This window comes from Strix uralensis, chromosome 4 (genome assembly GCF_047716275.1).
Source record: "Strix uralensis isolate ZFMK-TIS-50842 chromosome 4, bStrUra1, whole genome shotgun sequence".
Classification (NCBI taxonomy): Eukaryota; Metazoa; Chordata; class Aves; order Strigiformes; family Strigidae; genus Strix; species Strix uralensis.
Window position 1 is genome coordinate 130,029,294 of NC_133975.1, and position 15,310 is coordinate 130,044,603.

At 52.3% G+C, this 15,310-nt stretch overlaps 1 protein-coding gene across 7 annotated transcripts in view; it reads left to right on the forward strand.

The window, feature by feature from the left end:
* The first annotated feature begins 1,303 nt into the window (after positions 1–1,303).
* TRIM9 (tripartite motif containing 9) overlaps positions 1,304–15,310 on the forward strand; it is a 77,880-nt gene continuing 63,873 nt past the window's right edge. For all 7 annotated transcript variants that reach the window (XM_074869214.1, XM_074869216.1, XM_074869218.1 and 4 more), the window contains exon 1: positions 1,304–2,189. In XM_074869214.1, the coding sequence (XP_074725315.1) occupies positions 1,374–2,189 (816 nt within the window). In that variant the 5' untranslated portion in view covers positions 1,304–1,373. The remainder of the gene's footprint in view (positions 2,190–15,310) is intronic.

Consider the following 15,310-nt stretch of genomic DNA (forward strand, 5'->3'; position numbering starts at 1 on the left):
CAGCCCCAAATGGCTGCACAGAGAGAGGGAAATGAGAGATAATACAGAGACATTCCAAGTAATCTTATTTTTCCATTGGCTGAAAAGGAACCGCTGTGCCGCACTGCACGTTGCCAGGATATTTTAAAGACCTTAGACGACCTTCAAAGGAAGGACGGTTGACAAGCCAGCCGCAGGAGACCCGCCAAGCCCCTTCCCTGCTCTCCAGCCCCACAGGGGCATCCCCAGCTCAGGGAACAGGACATGCCAGCCCACGCAGCCCTGCCTGCGCCCCGTCGTGCTTTTATTAGATAACCGTGGCTATTCTAATAATTATTACTACAGCCTCATGGCACAGTCCCTCAGCAGACTTCTTGCCTCCAGCACGCCCAGCTCTGAAAGTCACTTTGTGCTGCCAGAGGGGAAACTGCAGGAGCCCCCCATATCGCACAGGTGCCCTGTCTTCTGCAAAACTTCCCCCCAAATACGCTCTTCCTGGACATGGGGCTCCCTCTTGCTCCAGTGCCCTTCTCAGCACTGCTGCTGCCATGCAGCCAGGGCCCCAAAGCTCAGCTGCCCGTGGCCCCACAAAGCCCCCCACACAGCAGAGCCTCTCCTGCCAGGTTCCCTTAAAAACCAGACGGGGGGAGAAGCTGCAAACCAACCTGCGGCCATCGAACTTGCAGGGTTTTTCTGCAAGGGGGCTAGGCCACCTTCCCTTCAGGCTGAGCAGCCCCTCTGAGGGATGGGACCCAACTCTTGCCACCCATGACCCAGCCCACAGCCCTGACACGCCAGGAGCACGCAGTGGGACACCACTGGCCCTCCTCCTGCAGGCAGCGAGGCCCCTGAAGCCCCTCACCGACCAAACTGTGGGCCTGGCGACAGCGCAAAGCCCTAGGGGCCGGGGAGAGGCCGCCATCTTGGGGGGTACCCTCGGGACTGGGGCAGGCTGCTGCGGGCACCGCGGGCTGCCCGCAGGGAAGGTGAGAAGCCATAACGGTTGGGAACGCTCCCCCTGTGCACGGGGAAGAGCCGAGGCGGGGTAGCCGATGCGGGGGGAACCCCGGGGACAAGCCCCGCACGCCTGTCCCCGACCCCGCAGCTCCGCTCCGCAGCCCTGAGGAGAAACCCCCGCAGCGCTGCCGGGGGGCGGGAAAAGAGGGGGGGGGACGGATAGACAAACAGGCAGGCGGCACAGCCAATCGCAACGCGCATTCCGCCTCCCCGCCGGCGGCGAACCAATGGCGGGGCGCGGGGCGGGGCGTGGCGGAGCGCGCGGCGCGCGGGCGGCGGGCGGGAGGCAGTCGGCGCCGAAGCGCGGTGGGGTGCGGGTGGCTCCTCTGGCTGTGCAGCGGCCGCCGCCGGTGCCGCGCCGCTGTCTTCCCTCCCTTATGGAAGAGATGGAAGAGGAGCTGAAATGCCCGGTGTGCGGCTCCTTTTACCGGGAGCCCATCATCCTGCCCTGCTCGCACAACCTCTGCCAGGCGTGCGCCCGCAATATCCTGGTGCAGACGCCGGAGTCGGAGTCGCCGCAGAGCCGCCGCGCCTCGGGCTCGGCCGTCTCCGACTATGACTACCTGGACCTGGATAAGATGAGCCTGTACAGCGAGGCGGACAGCGGCTACGGTTCTTACGGCGGCTTCGCCAGCGCTCCCACCACCCCCTGCCAGAAATCCCCCAACGGCGTCCGCGTCTTCCCGCCGGCCGCCCCGCCGCCCCCCGCCGCCTTGGCCCCGCCGCCGCCGCCGCGCAACGCCTGCCTCACCTGCCCGCAGTGCCACCGCAGCCTGGTGCTGGATGAGCGCGGGTTGCGGGGTTTCCCCCGCAACCGTTTGCTGGAGGGCGTCATCGATCGCTACCAGCAAGGCAGGGCGGCGGCTCTGCGCTGCCAGCTCTGCGAGAAGGCCCCCAAAGAGGCGGCCGTCATGTGCGAGCAGTGCGATGTCTTCTACTGCGATCCCTGCCGCCTGCGATGCCACCCGCCCCGGGGACCGCTGGCCAAGCATCGCCTGGTCCCACCGGCCCAGGGGCGCGTCAGCCGCCGCCTCAGCCCCCGCAAAATCTCCACCTGCACCGACCACGAGCTGGAGAACCACAGCATGTACTGTGTGCAGTGCAAGAGCCCCGTCTGCTACCAGTGCCTGGAGGAGGGCAAGCACTCCAGCCACGAAGTCAAGGCCCTGGGCGCCATGTGGAAACTCCACAAGGTGAGCCCAGGCCCCCAGCATGACCCCGGGCGAGCCCCGCGGTCGGGAGATGGCTGCGGAGGGCCGCCTGTCCGGCACGTCTTGCCCCCCACGGTCCGCCTTCCCCAGGTTGGCAGGGTGGGAGCATCGTCACCCACCCCCCACCAGCGCTGGGGCTGTGTTTTGCACCCTTGTTTGGGAGGAGAGTTGCCCCCCCCGGCATGGGGAGGCTGGCATCAGGCAGATGGTGGGTCCCCAAATCGTGCCGGCTGGCCCCCGTGAGCCGAGGCTCTGCTGAAGGAGCCGTCAGTGCCTGGGGGTGGGTCGGGGACACCTGCACCATGGAGCTGGAAAAGCGAGGAGGGAGGCGTGAAATCCGCCGCGGGGGGGAGGACGGGGACGTGGGAGCGGGGCGCCGTGGGGTGCTGCTGAGGAAGAGCTGCTGCCTCCTCCGGCACACGGAGTCACTGGGAGGAGGAGGAGGAGGGATGGCAGCGCGGTAGCGGAGCCTTTCGCTGAATACTGATCAGCTCCTCTTGAGCGTACTGACTCCCACACGCGGCCTCGCTGGAGGAGAGGGTCCCAGCGCTCGCGGCAGGGACGCAGCCGTCATTACCTTCAGCTCAACTCCATCCACCCCACCGCCTCCCTCCCTCCTTGTCCCAGTGACACTCGTGCCGAAGGAACTGGGGCAGAAGTGACTGGGACGCGGGAGGACAGGGCATGAGGGAATGGGCATCGCTCTTCGGATGAACACTGGAATAATTGTCCCCTGCTCCAGCAAAGCTGTGTGGACAGGAGCAGGTGGGGGGAGACCTGTGAGAAGGAGTTGGAGAGATGGGGAGGGGCGTGACCCCCCTGTTGAAAGGGGCTCGGCTGGATAGTTTTCCAGGAATGTCGTGGTTTGGTGACACGCAGCCCTGTGTTGGGTCAGTGGGTGTGTGAAGGGACGGGCTGTCACTTGTCCTGACACTCCTTGAGAGGGCTGGGAGCAGAGCGTAACCATGTCATGTTGTGGTCTAGGAGGAAAGGGTACAGTAATGCCTGTTGCTGCTGGGATTGTCCTGACCCCCTTTTACTGGGAGCAGGAACACCTCCTCCCCGGCTTCCCTGCGCTCTTGCAAAGATGAAGCCCAAGTGCCAGAGCAGTTTTGGTGCCCCATGCCCTTGTCTTTACACACGGGGTGCGGTCACTGTTCCCAACCTGCTCGCAGGAGCACGGGGGCTTCTCTTTGCTGTCACATCCTGTGAGCATCTTCCTCCTCTTGCCTGTTACGAAACCCCGTCAGTGCTTGCTGGGCGAGAGCAGCCCGTTCGCCACGGCCTGGGCCTCCTGGCCCCGCTCTTGCTGGGGGATGAACCCGTTTGGTCTGTGCTGACGTGGAGCAGGAGCAGGCTCTGGCTATTGGTGTTGTTCTCCAAAACAAGAGAAATCTAATGGGCACCAGGCCTTTTTGGAAGGTTTTGGCTTCACTTCCCTGCTTTGATTCAGGTGCAGCGAGGCACTTGCTGAGAGACACGCATGAGGATCTGGACAACTTTATATGCAAGTATGCAGATACTTCAGGTTCGGTCTTTGTGTTCTTGATTAGGATGGTTTATTCTTCCTTGAGTGCTTATTTTTTCTTTCAAAACACCATTTTCCAGGGGAGAGCTTTAGCAGGGCAGTATTTCACCGATGTAGCTGTCAGACATGGAACTGTAACGTTATTTGAAATTATGCAATTTCTCTCAGATTTTTGGAAATCAGAAAGCAAAGTCACACCTGCCTTGAGTGAGCCTGTGTTTCTGCAGGGGTTTCCTACTATTCCCTGATGTTTCCTTGTTAGGGGAGGGGAAAGAGTCTGAGTCAAATGTGGCAGCAGGGTATAATTGAAGAAGGGATTTTATGGCCAGAGCTCAGATTGCTCCCTGAGGAGGGGAGAGACTGTTGACATTTCAAGCTTTATCCTGGTTGGGACTGGGCATCAGGAACCAAGCCACCTGCGGGTTTGAGCGGTGAACCTCCTGCAAAAGTATCTGGGTGTCATTTTTTGAGGGGACAAGCTTCTGGCAGCAAGACAAACTTGCTGAAAGGGTGACTGTCCCTTTTTGCCTGATCTTTTCGCAGCAATGAGTGGCTGTGATAAGTACCTACAGCTCGTAGGAAAGGACAGAGTCATCAGCTTTTGACTTCATGATTACAGCACTGCTCGGTGCCAAATATTCTTTGGGATCCGTCTGTGCTCTTAATTTCTGACCTGAGCAGCCTGTGATTTTTGCTGCAGTCTGCACTGACCCCAGAGTGCCTTGATGAGCTGTTGTTCTTGAAAGCAGCATTCACGCGTCAGTACGTGATTGCCGGGCCCTAGGCCATCGCTGGGAAGTGCAGCGCGCTTCACTTCGGGAAGGAAACCAAAGGGCTTTTTACAGACCTCTCCAGGAACTGCCCCAATTTTTGCTTTTCTCTGACAGAGCGGTGATTGTGTGGTTCTCGCAGATGATCGTTTCAAAATAATCTGTGCCGAGGCACAATGAAACATAATTCAGGGAGCTAGGATTTCTAAGCCGGACACAGATCGCGGGAAATCCTCTCTGTTCCTATCTTCCTTTCAGGACTGCTGTTGGGAGAAGGGTAAATATTCAGAGAAAGATAGAGGGAAATGGATTTTTAACCTGAATTGTCCCAGTTTTGTACCTATATTGCAGCTGTCTGGATTTGATCCTGACAAGCTGGAGTGCTGCTTGGCATGTCAAAAGCAGAAACACAAGATGGAGCTGAATCATTTATTCTTTGCGCATTCAAGGCCCTCTTGCTTTTGCTGGGAAGTGTGTGGTGAGTGCAGGCTCAGCAGCTTGCTGATGTTTTTTTATAGATAGATAGATGCAAACATACATGTACAAATGGACTGGAAGGGACCTCTGGGGTCACGCAGTCCAGTCCCCAGCTATCTGACAGCCCTGAAATCCCATCCATCAGTTGATCAAGCTCTGTCTTAAAAACATTTTACCCTTGCTGATGCATGCTGGAAAGGTTTCCCAGAAGTTCATGGTTTCTGGTAGCAGCTTTTAAGCAGGTTTGGAAGCTTTCTGGGTCAGGCAATGAAGAGACAGTGATGTAGAGTTATTATTCCTGCCCGTCTCTCGCAGGGTGTCGGGTTGTTGCCCAGCGCTGTTATATCTGTTTATCCTGGTACTTCTCGCCCCGTGGCGGGACACCCTCCCTGGGGTGGGTCATGGCTGCCAGAGGCTGCTTTTGTCTTTGAGATCAGTATCGCGACTGCAGTGAACACCAGCCTGGATTTATCGTGGGCAGGAAGAGGCTGAAGGGGTCAGTGGTCCTAGGGTGAACGGTGATGCAAGCTTCTGCTCTCTTTTTGGGCAGTCGAGCAAGAAGCTTCCCTCTGCTTTGGGTTGGGATCATGGGTTTTCTTTACAGGGGCTCGTGGGGGTCTGCCTCTTTTCTCTCCACTAGCATCTCTTGCACATTCCTTTTGCCTTAAACCAAGACTCTGGAGTGGGACCCCTGGCTGCTTTGCCTTGACACTGAAAGAGGAGCAGGTTAGGCAGCCTGTCCTGTTCCTCTTGTAGTGAAGCAGAAACAGATCTTGACTTCAGCAGAAGGTAAATAGTGCTCTCGGTTACACTTTTTTGTGGGATTTAACTGCCCAGGATGGGATTGCCCAGGCTGGAGACACAAACTGTCCTCAGATTGCAAATCCCTGTGGCATCTCTGCAGGTTGCAGTAGAGACCAACCCTGTGAACTGACGTTACACACTCTGTTGAATCCACTGTAATGATCGTTAGCAGTCAGGCTAATTAGCAGAGGTATTATCTAGACCTCAGCTCATCCAGACTGTCACTAGCACAGATGCGATGAGGGATATGGGGGGAACTCTTCTTTTAAGAATCAAAAACCCTGTGTACACTGGGCATGACTTTGTTCCAGTTGGTTTGCACATCTGGGGTGAACTAGGGATGGAAAATGCTACCAGTGCCTCTTAGTTTCTGCCCAGGGGACAGCAGGCATCAGAGCCAAGACAGAGACGAGCAGACAGCATTATTCATTAGCTTTCTTGGCTGGGCCTCTGTGTTAATTGCCAGAGAAACTTTTGCGGGGAGTCGCTTTCTTGAGGCATCACGAACGTAGTGCTGGTGGGTCCATGGGAATTCCTGCAGCCCCCAGTGCTTGTGGGAAGTATCCAGGGAGTTGCTGTATGACGAAGATCTGTTTGCATTTGCGAAGTAAAATATTTGCTGCTAAAACAGAAGCAGGGAGAATCCTTAATCTTTTCCTGTTGCAAGCAGAGCTCTTTCCCAAGCCTTGGTTTGATGGCCTTCCCGAATCCCACCGCCCGTGCTCCATCGCTTGCCATCTGCAGCAGCAGGGTCCCTCCTGTCCTTCTCTAGCAATGCCAAACAGCCTTCCCGATAGCTCCATTTTTCTGTGGCCAAATTCTGCGAGCAGTAAGCAGGCTGAGATGCTTTGAAATCGGAAAAAAGCAAAGAAATGTCACTGAGGTCCATGGGTTTACAGCAGCTTGTGTCTGCCCAGGATCCGGAGGTGATGCTGCTGCCTTGTTTTAATTTATTCAGAAAACAGCTTTCTGTCAGGTGGCTCTTTCCTCTGCACTTACCACAGTTAACAGGGTAAAGAGCAACCACAAATATCCTATTAATCCAAGGTAATGCGGTGCAGTAAAATTGCAAGTGTGGCACTTGATGCCAGGAGATGTCCTCTTGGTTATTTGCAAATGGAAACGGGCCCCAGGCTGCCTCAGAGTGGGCGTAAATCTCTGCAGCTTCATCAGTTCCAGTGGGAAGTCCAAAAATATACTGGCCTGACGGGGCAATGCTGTGTTACACCATCTGTGCTCAGGCCTTTCCAAAGGCTTTTAAGCATCTCAACATGCAGGCTGGTGCCTGGTGGGATCTGTCTTCTTCCAGAAAGTTCCTGTGCTCTGTGAATATCAAACCTTTTCTATTCTCCCCACACCCTTTTATCTGGTGTTTTTCTTCTCTTGGCCACTTTATGAATGAAGGATCCCACTGGTTTGATATTTCTTGTTGCGTTTACTGTGGTGCAGATCAGGAGCACCGTGGCTGAGGTGGATAAAAAAAACAGCCCATGGATTAATTCTTGCCTCTCTTTTGTGGAAATTTCTGCAGGTATCAATGTGTCGCCACATCCCTAGCCTGAAAACCCAGGAGAATTAATGAGCAGAGCAAACAGTGCTCCTGATGTTAAGTAAATGACATGAGAGTGAGAAAAAGGCATTGCTGTTTGTTTACCAGGTTTCACAAGGTGCACTCAGAGAGCTGATAGTGGTGCAGGGTGAATCTTTGTGGGGAACGTGTTCTCAAGAGGCTTATGGGGCTGCTCTGTGTTGCTTATTCCCACTCTTCTAAATAAACCAACACGCAGAAGTTTATGTTTTTAGAGGGGAAGCTTTGCTTGGTGTCACTTGCCAGAACCTGTTCACATATGACCACAAAATCCTATTAAGGTGTCTTGCAGGGTACTTTCTAGAGATCCAACACGTACCATTTGGAGGTATTTTCATTTTCTTTCCTGAAGTTTGAAGGAATTTTCTGCATCCCTTGATTAACTTGCATAATTCACATGTTCATTTAAAGCAGAGTGCTTTTGAATTGCATGTGCTCTTCCCAGCTGTATCAAAGAATAATTTTAAAAAAAGCCAACAGTTGAATCGTTACAACTCCCCAACTCTCAGAACTGCTCTTTTGACAGCCTTGTTCCCTGCTTTGTTTGTTCTCGGGGTGAGGTGTTCTGTGTGGCTGTGGTAGGCATTTTACCTGTTAAATTGGCTCATAAATAACCCAGCTCATTCCCTGTTCATTCAGATAGTCCTACTGGGGTGAATTGGATAAATATCTATTTAGAGCAAGCACATAAGCCAAAGATTGCTCGTGGTATAGATCTCACTCAGGTAGTGTCCTAGAAGGACCAGCGAAGGCTGGTGCGGCAGAAGCCCAGTTACTGTGAAGAGTAAAGCAATGGTACCAAAGCTCTCTGGATGAAAGTTTCTCAAATTCCCATGGACCATCCAAGCTGTAACTGGAAAGACTCTGCAAGTAGAATGGTTTGGTAAACTGGTGCTCTGGGGCTGCTGTTGAGGGGTGGCTTACTGGATGAGGGTCCTACTGGGTAGCCATGGAAAGTTTAATGGCTTTCTTTTTTAAGGAGACGTATGTATACAGAAACTGGGCCCAGCTCTCACCCCTACCAGTGGCACCTCACTGATGAGTGCAGAAAGGAGACATGTTCGTTTATAATGCAAAAAAAACAGAGCTGAGAACAGCATGTCGAAGGATTCCACTTTCCTGTGCAAAGGAAAATTTTGTTGGCCATCTGAACTCACATTTTGCCTTTGAAATTGGGTGCAGCTTTTGGGGACAGCCTGACCTGGAATTAGCTGGAAAAGCTCAGTGGAGTCTCAGCTTTTCTGATAAGAGCAGATTTTCTAGCTAGAAAGAATAAGACCAAGTTCATTTTGAAATTTTCTTGAGCCAGCAACAGGCAAAAGCAGAGAGATCCTCGACTGTGAGGGCTGATACCGAACTATGACACAGTAGGTGCAGCATGGACTAGGTTTTGGGTTAATTTTTTTGCATTTGATTAGCCATTAAATGTCCAGCACTACAGAAATCCAGGGGTGCACACTCAGTTCTGTCACACAGTCAGCAGAAAGCGCTCTGGAAGGGATCTAACAGTTGAGGGATTTCCCGTCAGTATTAATTACCCCTTCCCCTTTACTAACTTATATTAGTTGATGGATTTAAAAGAAGGATGGGAACTGGATGTTACTAAGGCATGCGTGTTTGTTGCCTGAAGGGCTGTGGACTGGAGCCACGGTTGCCACAGCCCGACAGCAGGAGGTCAGATCAGCAGCTGGTGTAAAGGAGCCCGGCTCCACTCAAGCAGAGGCGGCAGCACGAGCCATTTGAGTGGAAGATGGTGTTTGTGACTTCAAATGCCTCATGCAGCGATTCCAGCCTGGGTGCCCACGCTGGGGCTGCTGCTTCCACCTTGGAGAGGAGCTGTTATACTTAAACACCTGGGCAAATACCAGGGAAATTATTTGCATCAACCCTGGAGCTGTGGCACATCTTTAGACCGGTGATCCCTTTTTTTTTAATTTTATTTTTTTGGGGGTTGGACCCTTGTGTTTAGTTCTGTGTTTTTGCCTTTCCCCTGGCTGGCCCTTCTGGATTTGCACCATCAGTGTCCTTCCCTTCTCATGGTGCCCTGTGGCAGGATTGTTTTGTGTGTGTGTGAGAATTAACGCTGGCTTATGGTTGTGCTTTCAGCTGGAGGGTGCATAATGCATCCGTAGCATCACTTGTTGTGGTGGTTTGACCTTGGCTAAATGCCATGTACCCACCAAGTCGCTCTATCACTTCCCCCCCCTTTCCCCTTTTTTTCTCAATAGGGCAAAGAAGGGAAAGAAAATAAGATAGGAAAACAAAACAACCCTTGTGGGTAAAACAACAGCGGTTTTAATATAAGCAAAGCGAAGCAAAGGTCCGCGCGCGGAAGCAAAAAAAAGAAAACAGATTTATTCTCTACTTCCCATGAACAGGCGATGTCGGGCCTTCTCAGAAGCAGGGCTCCAATATGCGTAGTAGTTGCCTCGGAGGACCAAGGGTGACCCCACCCCCTTCCTCCTTTCTCCCAGCTTTATACTGAGCAGACGTCATATGGTATGGAATATCCCTTTGGTCAGTTCGGGTCAGCTGTCCTGGTTGTGTCCCCTCCCAAGATCTTGCCCACCCCGTCCCACTGTGGGGGGGGAAATGTCAGAAAGAGCCTTGGTGCTGTGTAAGCACTACTCAGCAGTAGCCACAACACCAGTGTGCTATCAACACCCTGCCAGCTCCCAGCATAAAACACAGCACCATGAGGGCTGCTACAGGGGAAAACCAATTCTGGCTCAGCCAGACCCGATACACTTGTTTAAGCCTGTGCTGTGGAACTGCAGCTGCTTCCCACCTGCAGCTCTTGGGGTCTTCTCTGATGAAATCCCTCTGTCCTCCCAGATTACCCATGCCCCTTGATTCAAGAGGCATTAATTCACTAATTCTTTTAACATCACCACTTTCCTCCTCCCTGCTCTTTAGCTCTTGACCTTTGCAGGCATCAGCCATAGGCAGTGGAAGGAACGGCTGCTCCTGGCCCCGCACTGGTGCACTGACTGCCCAGGGTCTCTGGCCCTTTGCTAGCTGGGGGCTTCGCTGTGCCCGTGGGCTTTCTGCTTGGGAAGGACCTTTCTGTCTGTAGAGGCAGGCTCGGAGGTCTAGTTTTGGCTCCAGGGTGTTGTTAGGAAAGCAGCCCTTTCCAAACTTGTTCCTATGATTTGATGCTGTGGTCTCTCCGTTGGAGTATGTAAAACTGGGAGAAGGCAGGGTTGTGTCAAGCTTTGAAATGGATTTATTGACATACTGCTTCGGGGTCAGAGCCACTGTTCCCTTGCACCCCTTCCTGGCAGGGCTGGGCTCTGTTACCCAAAGCACCCGGTGATTCAGCCCGAAGCAGGGGAGGAGTGGGATGATGCTGGCAAGCACGGCTCCGGCTGGTTTTACTGCAGCGAGGAAGGGAACTGTGGCAGCGTTTCCCTGAGGATGGGGCTCATGGCTGTGCCTGGAAGTCAGCTCTCTGCCTGCTGAGGATTTGCCTTGTGCTCCTGGGCAAATAATTGCATAGCCTCCCTGTCTGTCCTTTTCCCTGCCTCCGACTGCCCTAGCTCATCCAAAGCTGCCTCTTAGAAATGTGTGTTTAGCACATCTCCCTTCCTCCAGCCCAGCAACCTGATCATGGCATAATGCAAATTCATAATCAAGCACCTTCTGCTACACATGGAGACGTACTGAGAACTCCCAGCAACGCTGAGGGCATCGTAGCTGGCGGGGCCGGGTGAAATCCCATCAAGGCCATAATGAGACCGTCAGCCTCCCACCCTGGGAAAGCACTTCCATACATGCTCAGTCTTAAATTGAAGTCACAGAGATTTAAGGCCATGACTTAAATGCTTTCTTGAGTTGGGGAGTCTGAAATGGTAAACTGGTGAGAGCCCTTGATGTGCAAACAGCATCGGATTAACTGCGTGCTGGGTGAGAGCCGGTGTTGTCCCTTGGCTCGGTGACAGATGCCACTGTTTCCTGGGAACACAGCGCTCTTTCTTTGGCAGGGTACAAGACAGAAGTGTAAAACAAGCTTCGACTTTCATGGCAAAGCCAGTGAAGTCTTAGTCTTGCTGTCTGAGGAAGCAGTCAAAATGCCTCTGAGCATCCCGACGTATATTTTATTGGTGCTCCTTTGTAGTTCAGCCGACTGCCTCTCTCTTATGCCGTTTTTAACCTACAGCCAGCTCTTTGTGAGGATCTTTTCTAGGAGGAGCAGCAGCAGTGGTTCAAGTCACACTGTTGCATAAAACCCACTCAGCACCACAGCTCAGACATGGCCAAGTTTGTCCTGTATCCATCCAGAAGCAACACTTCTTCCATCTTGACGTTGAATTCCCTAGAAATAAGAACCTGAAAGGGCGTTTGCTTAGGTCTGTGCCACCATCAGCCCACAGCTCGGTGAATCAGAGCGAGTGCGTAGACACAGTTTCTCACCTATAAGATTATTTCTCACCTCCCCCAGAGCACAGCAGTTAAAACTTGTTGTTGGCTAAAAAAAAAAAAAAAAAAAATCCCTTACCCGCAAAGAGTTGTGGTTTTGTGTCATTTTAAATTTTGCCCTCTGGCTGCTTGGCAGGATTGAGGGGAGCTGTGTGCTGCACCTTCCCCTGTGCTAATGACCGATGACAGCCCAGATTGAGGGGCAGGAAGGTTATTTGATCGTATCGACTGTGTGTGTCGTGCTGTGCTTCTGGAGCTATGAACCAGAAGCTGATCAGTCAATCCAGCTGTGACTCGGGCAATAGTTAGGCGCTCTATTGATTTCCTACAGCGGCGCTGGGTTGTCAGATGGCGAAGGGCCCACTGCAAGCAACTCCAAGGAGAAGCCTTCCTCTATTTCTGGCTAGCAGGTGACTTGCCCACGTCTCCACGACCTTGCCAAGCGACAGGCTGCCCAGCTGCCTGTGGCCCCGGGTTTCTGGCTCGTGTTGCCGTGCCACGGGTATGTGCTTTCAGCAGATGTGCCAGATGTGGCTGACTGGCCTGACGTGGGAGCCCTTGATGAGCTGTGAGCGGTAGGTAGGTGCCAGAGGAGGGCCACGGCGCTGCTCTGCTGCTGGGATGGCTCGTTGTTGTGTGAAGCCTGGAGGAGTGCATCTGTTTCAGGGAGAAAGGTGAGAGGAGGGAGGGGGAAGGAGGTAGGATCCCACGCAGTGCTCTCAGCTGCATTCTCCTTCCCCACCATGGAGCTGCAGCACTTCAGCAGCTGGGGAGGATCCAGGGACAGTGGAGTGCTCTTTATTTAGTCAAGCTAAGTCTGTCCCTTTTCCTAACTGCTATCAGGAGAAATACTCCTCTTTCCCCTAGTGATGGAGGGAGTGTAAGGAGCTCTACCTGATGAGACCAAAACCTCATCTGAGCCTTCTTTGTGACTGAACTAGAGCCATTTTATGATTCGAGCGAGTCAGCTGGCTCCAGGATGCTGTGAGAACCAGTACAGGTGGATTTTGTTTTGAAACAACCTTATTTCTGCTCAAGCAAAAGATATTTTCTTCAATTATAGCGCAGCTCTTGGTGCATAGCGAGTGAGAGCGCAGTGCAGTGCAGCAGGAGGAGGAACAAGCAAGCCATGTCTTCTCGGTGGTATCCTGAGACTTGCATGAGTAGGTTATCATGGTGGAAAAATGCCAAAGTTGGTGGAGCTGTTTGTGTAGTGCCTTAGCTGGCTTTTAGCTCGTGCCTCATAGGTTTGATTTCCAGGGTTTTGTGGCTGTCTAGGTGCTGGTAGCTCCATGGTCAGTCTTCACCTGAGAGTGGGCACTGTTGGGAAGTGAAGTCTGGCTGTGCTCAGGATCTTGGAAAGCGCCTCAAATGAAGTAGTGAGATCAGATTTATAAGTGGGTGCTCTTTACCCCAGGCTCCTGCCCTATTTCTCAGCTGGAGTAAATCAACGTAGATTCACTGACTTCAGTATCTTCTCCCTGAGCATGATCCTTACCCTGTAACTCCTCTAGAAACGAGGGGAATACACAGCCCGCTTCAAACATGAGCTGCGTGTGACCAGGGGGAATACCTCCTACAATTACGTGATGTTTCTTCTGCTGACTGAGAAAAGTGGGGTGCTTTTATGTGGGGCTGTTTCATTTCCTGGGATTGTTTGCAACTCAGCAGAGGTGATGTCAGGAGGCTGACACTGCGCAAGGTCATTTGCGACAATTAGCACAGATCGTCTTTCTGCAGGAGCACATGCACTCAGCGTTTGGCATCTCGGTTCATCTTGTGATGCATCAAAAGGAAAGTTGGGGGAATAATTTGTCACGACTGCAGCAGGCTGTGTCTGGTAGGATAAAAGCCCTTCCTGCCATATGCCACAAATCTGGCTTCAATAAAGCTGTAAATTGTGACAGTTGCCATCAGTCTGGTCAGGTTCAAGAATCTTGGGTTTTACAAAACCAGCCTGTGGCCCTGGAGAGATCTGGGAGGGAGGGACAGACTTTTTAGCAGGGCCTGTAGCAACAGGACAAGGGGTAATGGTTTTAAACTAAAAGAGAGTCAATTCAGACCAGCTATAATGAAGAAATGATGAGGGTGGTGAAACACTGGAGCAGGTTGCCCAGAGCGGTGGTAGATGCCCCCTCCCTGGAGACATGCAAGGCCAGGTTGGATGGGGCTTTGAGCAACCTGGGCTAGTTGAAGATGTCCCTGCTCATTGCAGGGGGGTTGGACTAGATGGTCTTTAAAGGTCCCTTCCAACCCAAATCATTCTGTGACAGCTGAGCAGTTTGATGCCAGATGGGTCTGGAGTGGCAACTTGTGCAGAACTTGATAGTCTTAAGATACAGCTAAGGCCTTGTGCAGATCGTGCTGCCAAGTGCCCCTGACCACAGTGATTTGTCCCATCTCCCTTCTGGGCGCGTGATGAGAGTTGACAGAAACCCAATAATCAACCTCCGTACTCTTGCAAAACCAGAGGGTTTTTATGGTTGCCCAACTCCAGCATACGACACCTGGCCAGCACTCGGTGTATGTTCTAAGCCGCCCACAGTGGTCCCCCCCCAGCACCCGATAGTGTCTGTGTGTTGGTAGCACACCCCTGAGGGCTTCATCACCCCCTGGTCTCCCACAAGGGCTTCTTGGGGTTTTATCATTGAATTGGTGGTGATTCCCCACTGCAGAGTGCAATCATTTTGTGAAATGAGAGGAAAGATGCTAGCCAGAAAATAAGCAAGTTGAGCTCATATTTAATCAGGAGGCTGGGATTGGCAGGGTGGGATGCTGGAGTTTTTCCTCACCCGGCACATGAGCTGCTGGTTTCCAGCAGAGATCACCAAGGCTGTCGAAAGGGTACCAGGCAGTGTGATTTACCCAGACTTGTCTTCAGGTAGGTCATGGAACAGTTCCCATCTCGTGAATGTGGTTTTCATCACCTTGTAGGTTATAAATTACACTCGTTTTACTGTTTAAAACACAAACACACAAGTAGAGTTTTGTATTTATGCAGTTGCCAGGTGTTAAGCCATTCCAGAAGAGTTTACATCACAGCAGGGTTCCTGAACCCAAGAAAACATGCACTTTACTTGTACGTGCCCCAAAATACATATGATTTAAATTATATTTAATGTTTACAGGATCAATGTCATCACCTGGCGAGAGCATGAGCTGCAGTGTTGAGTTCAGGGGAGCTGTGCTGCTTTAGGCTGCCTGAGACTCCGTTATAATATATGACCCATTAATAAATGTGCTTACCAGGGATCCGGAGCAGAGTTATGTGCCTAATGACCATCTCTGTGAAAAGCTTTTAACCTCAGCAAATTGTTTACAAAATCAATATTTATTACATTGCAGTCATTTTGTTTAAATAGACAGTTTACTTGGTTTGGCGTCTCCAAGTTGATTTGCAGTTACAGTTTGAAGGAGCCGAGAGATCTCTGAATACAAGTGATATCACAAATGTGTGTCCAGTGTGTAATTTAAGGCCAGATTCTGCCTCCTTCATTTGTGCGGAGTGGTCCCTGCC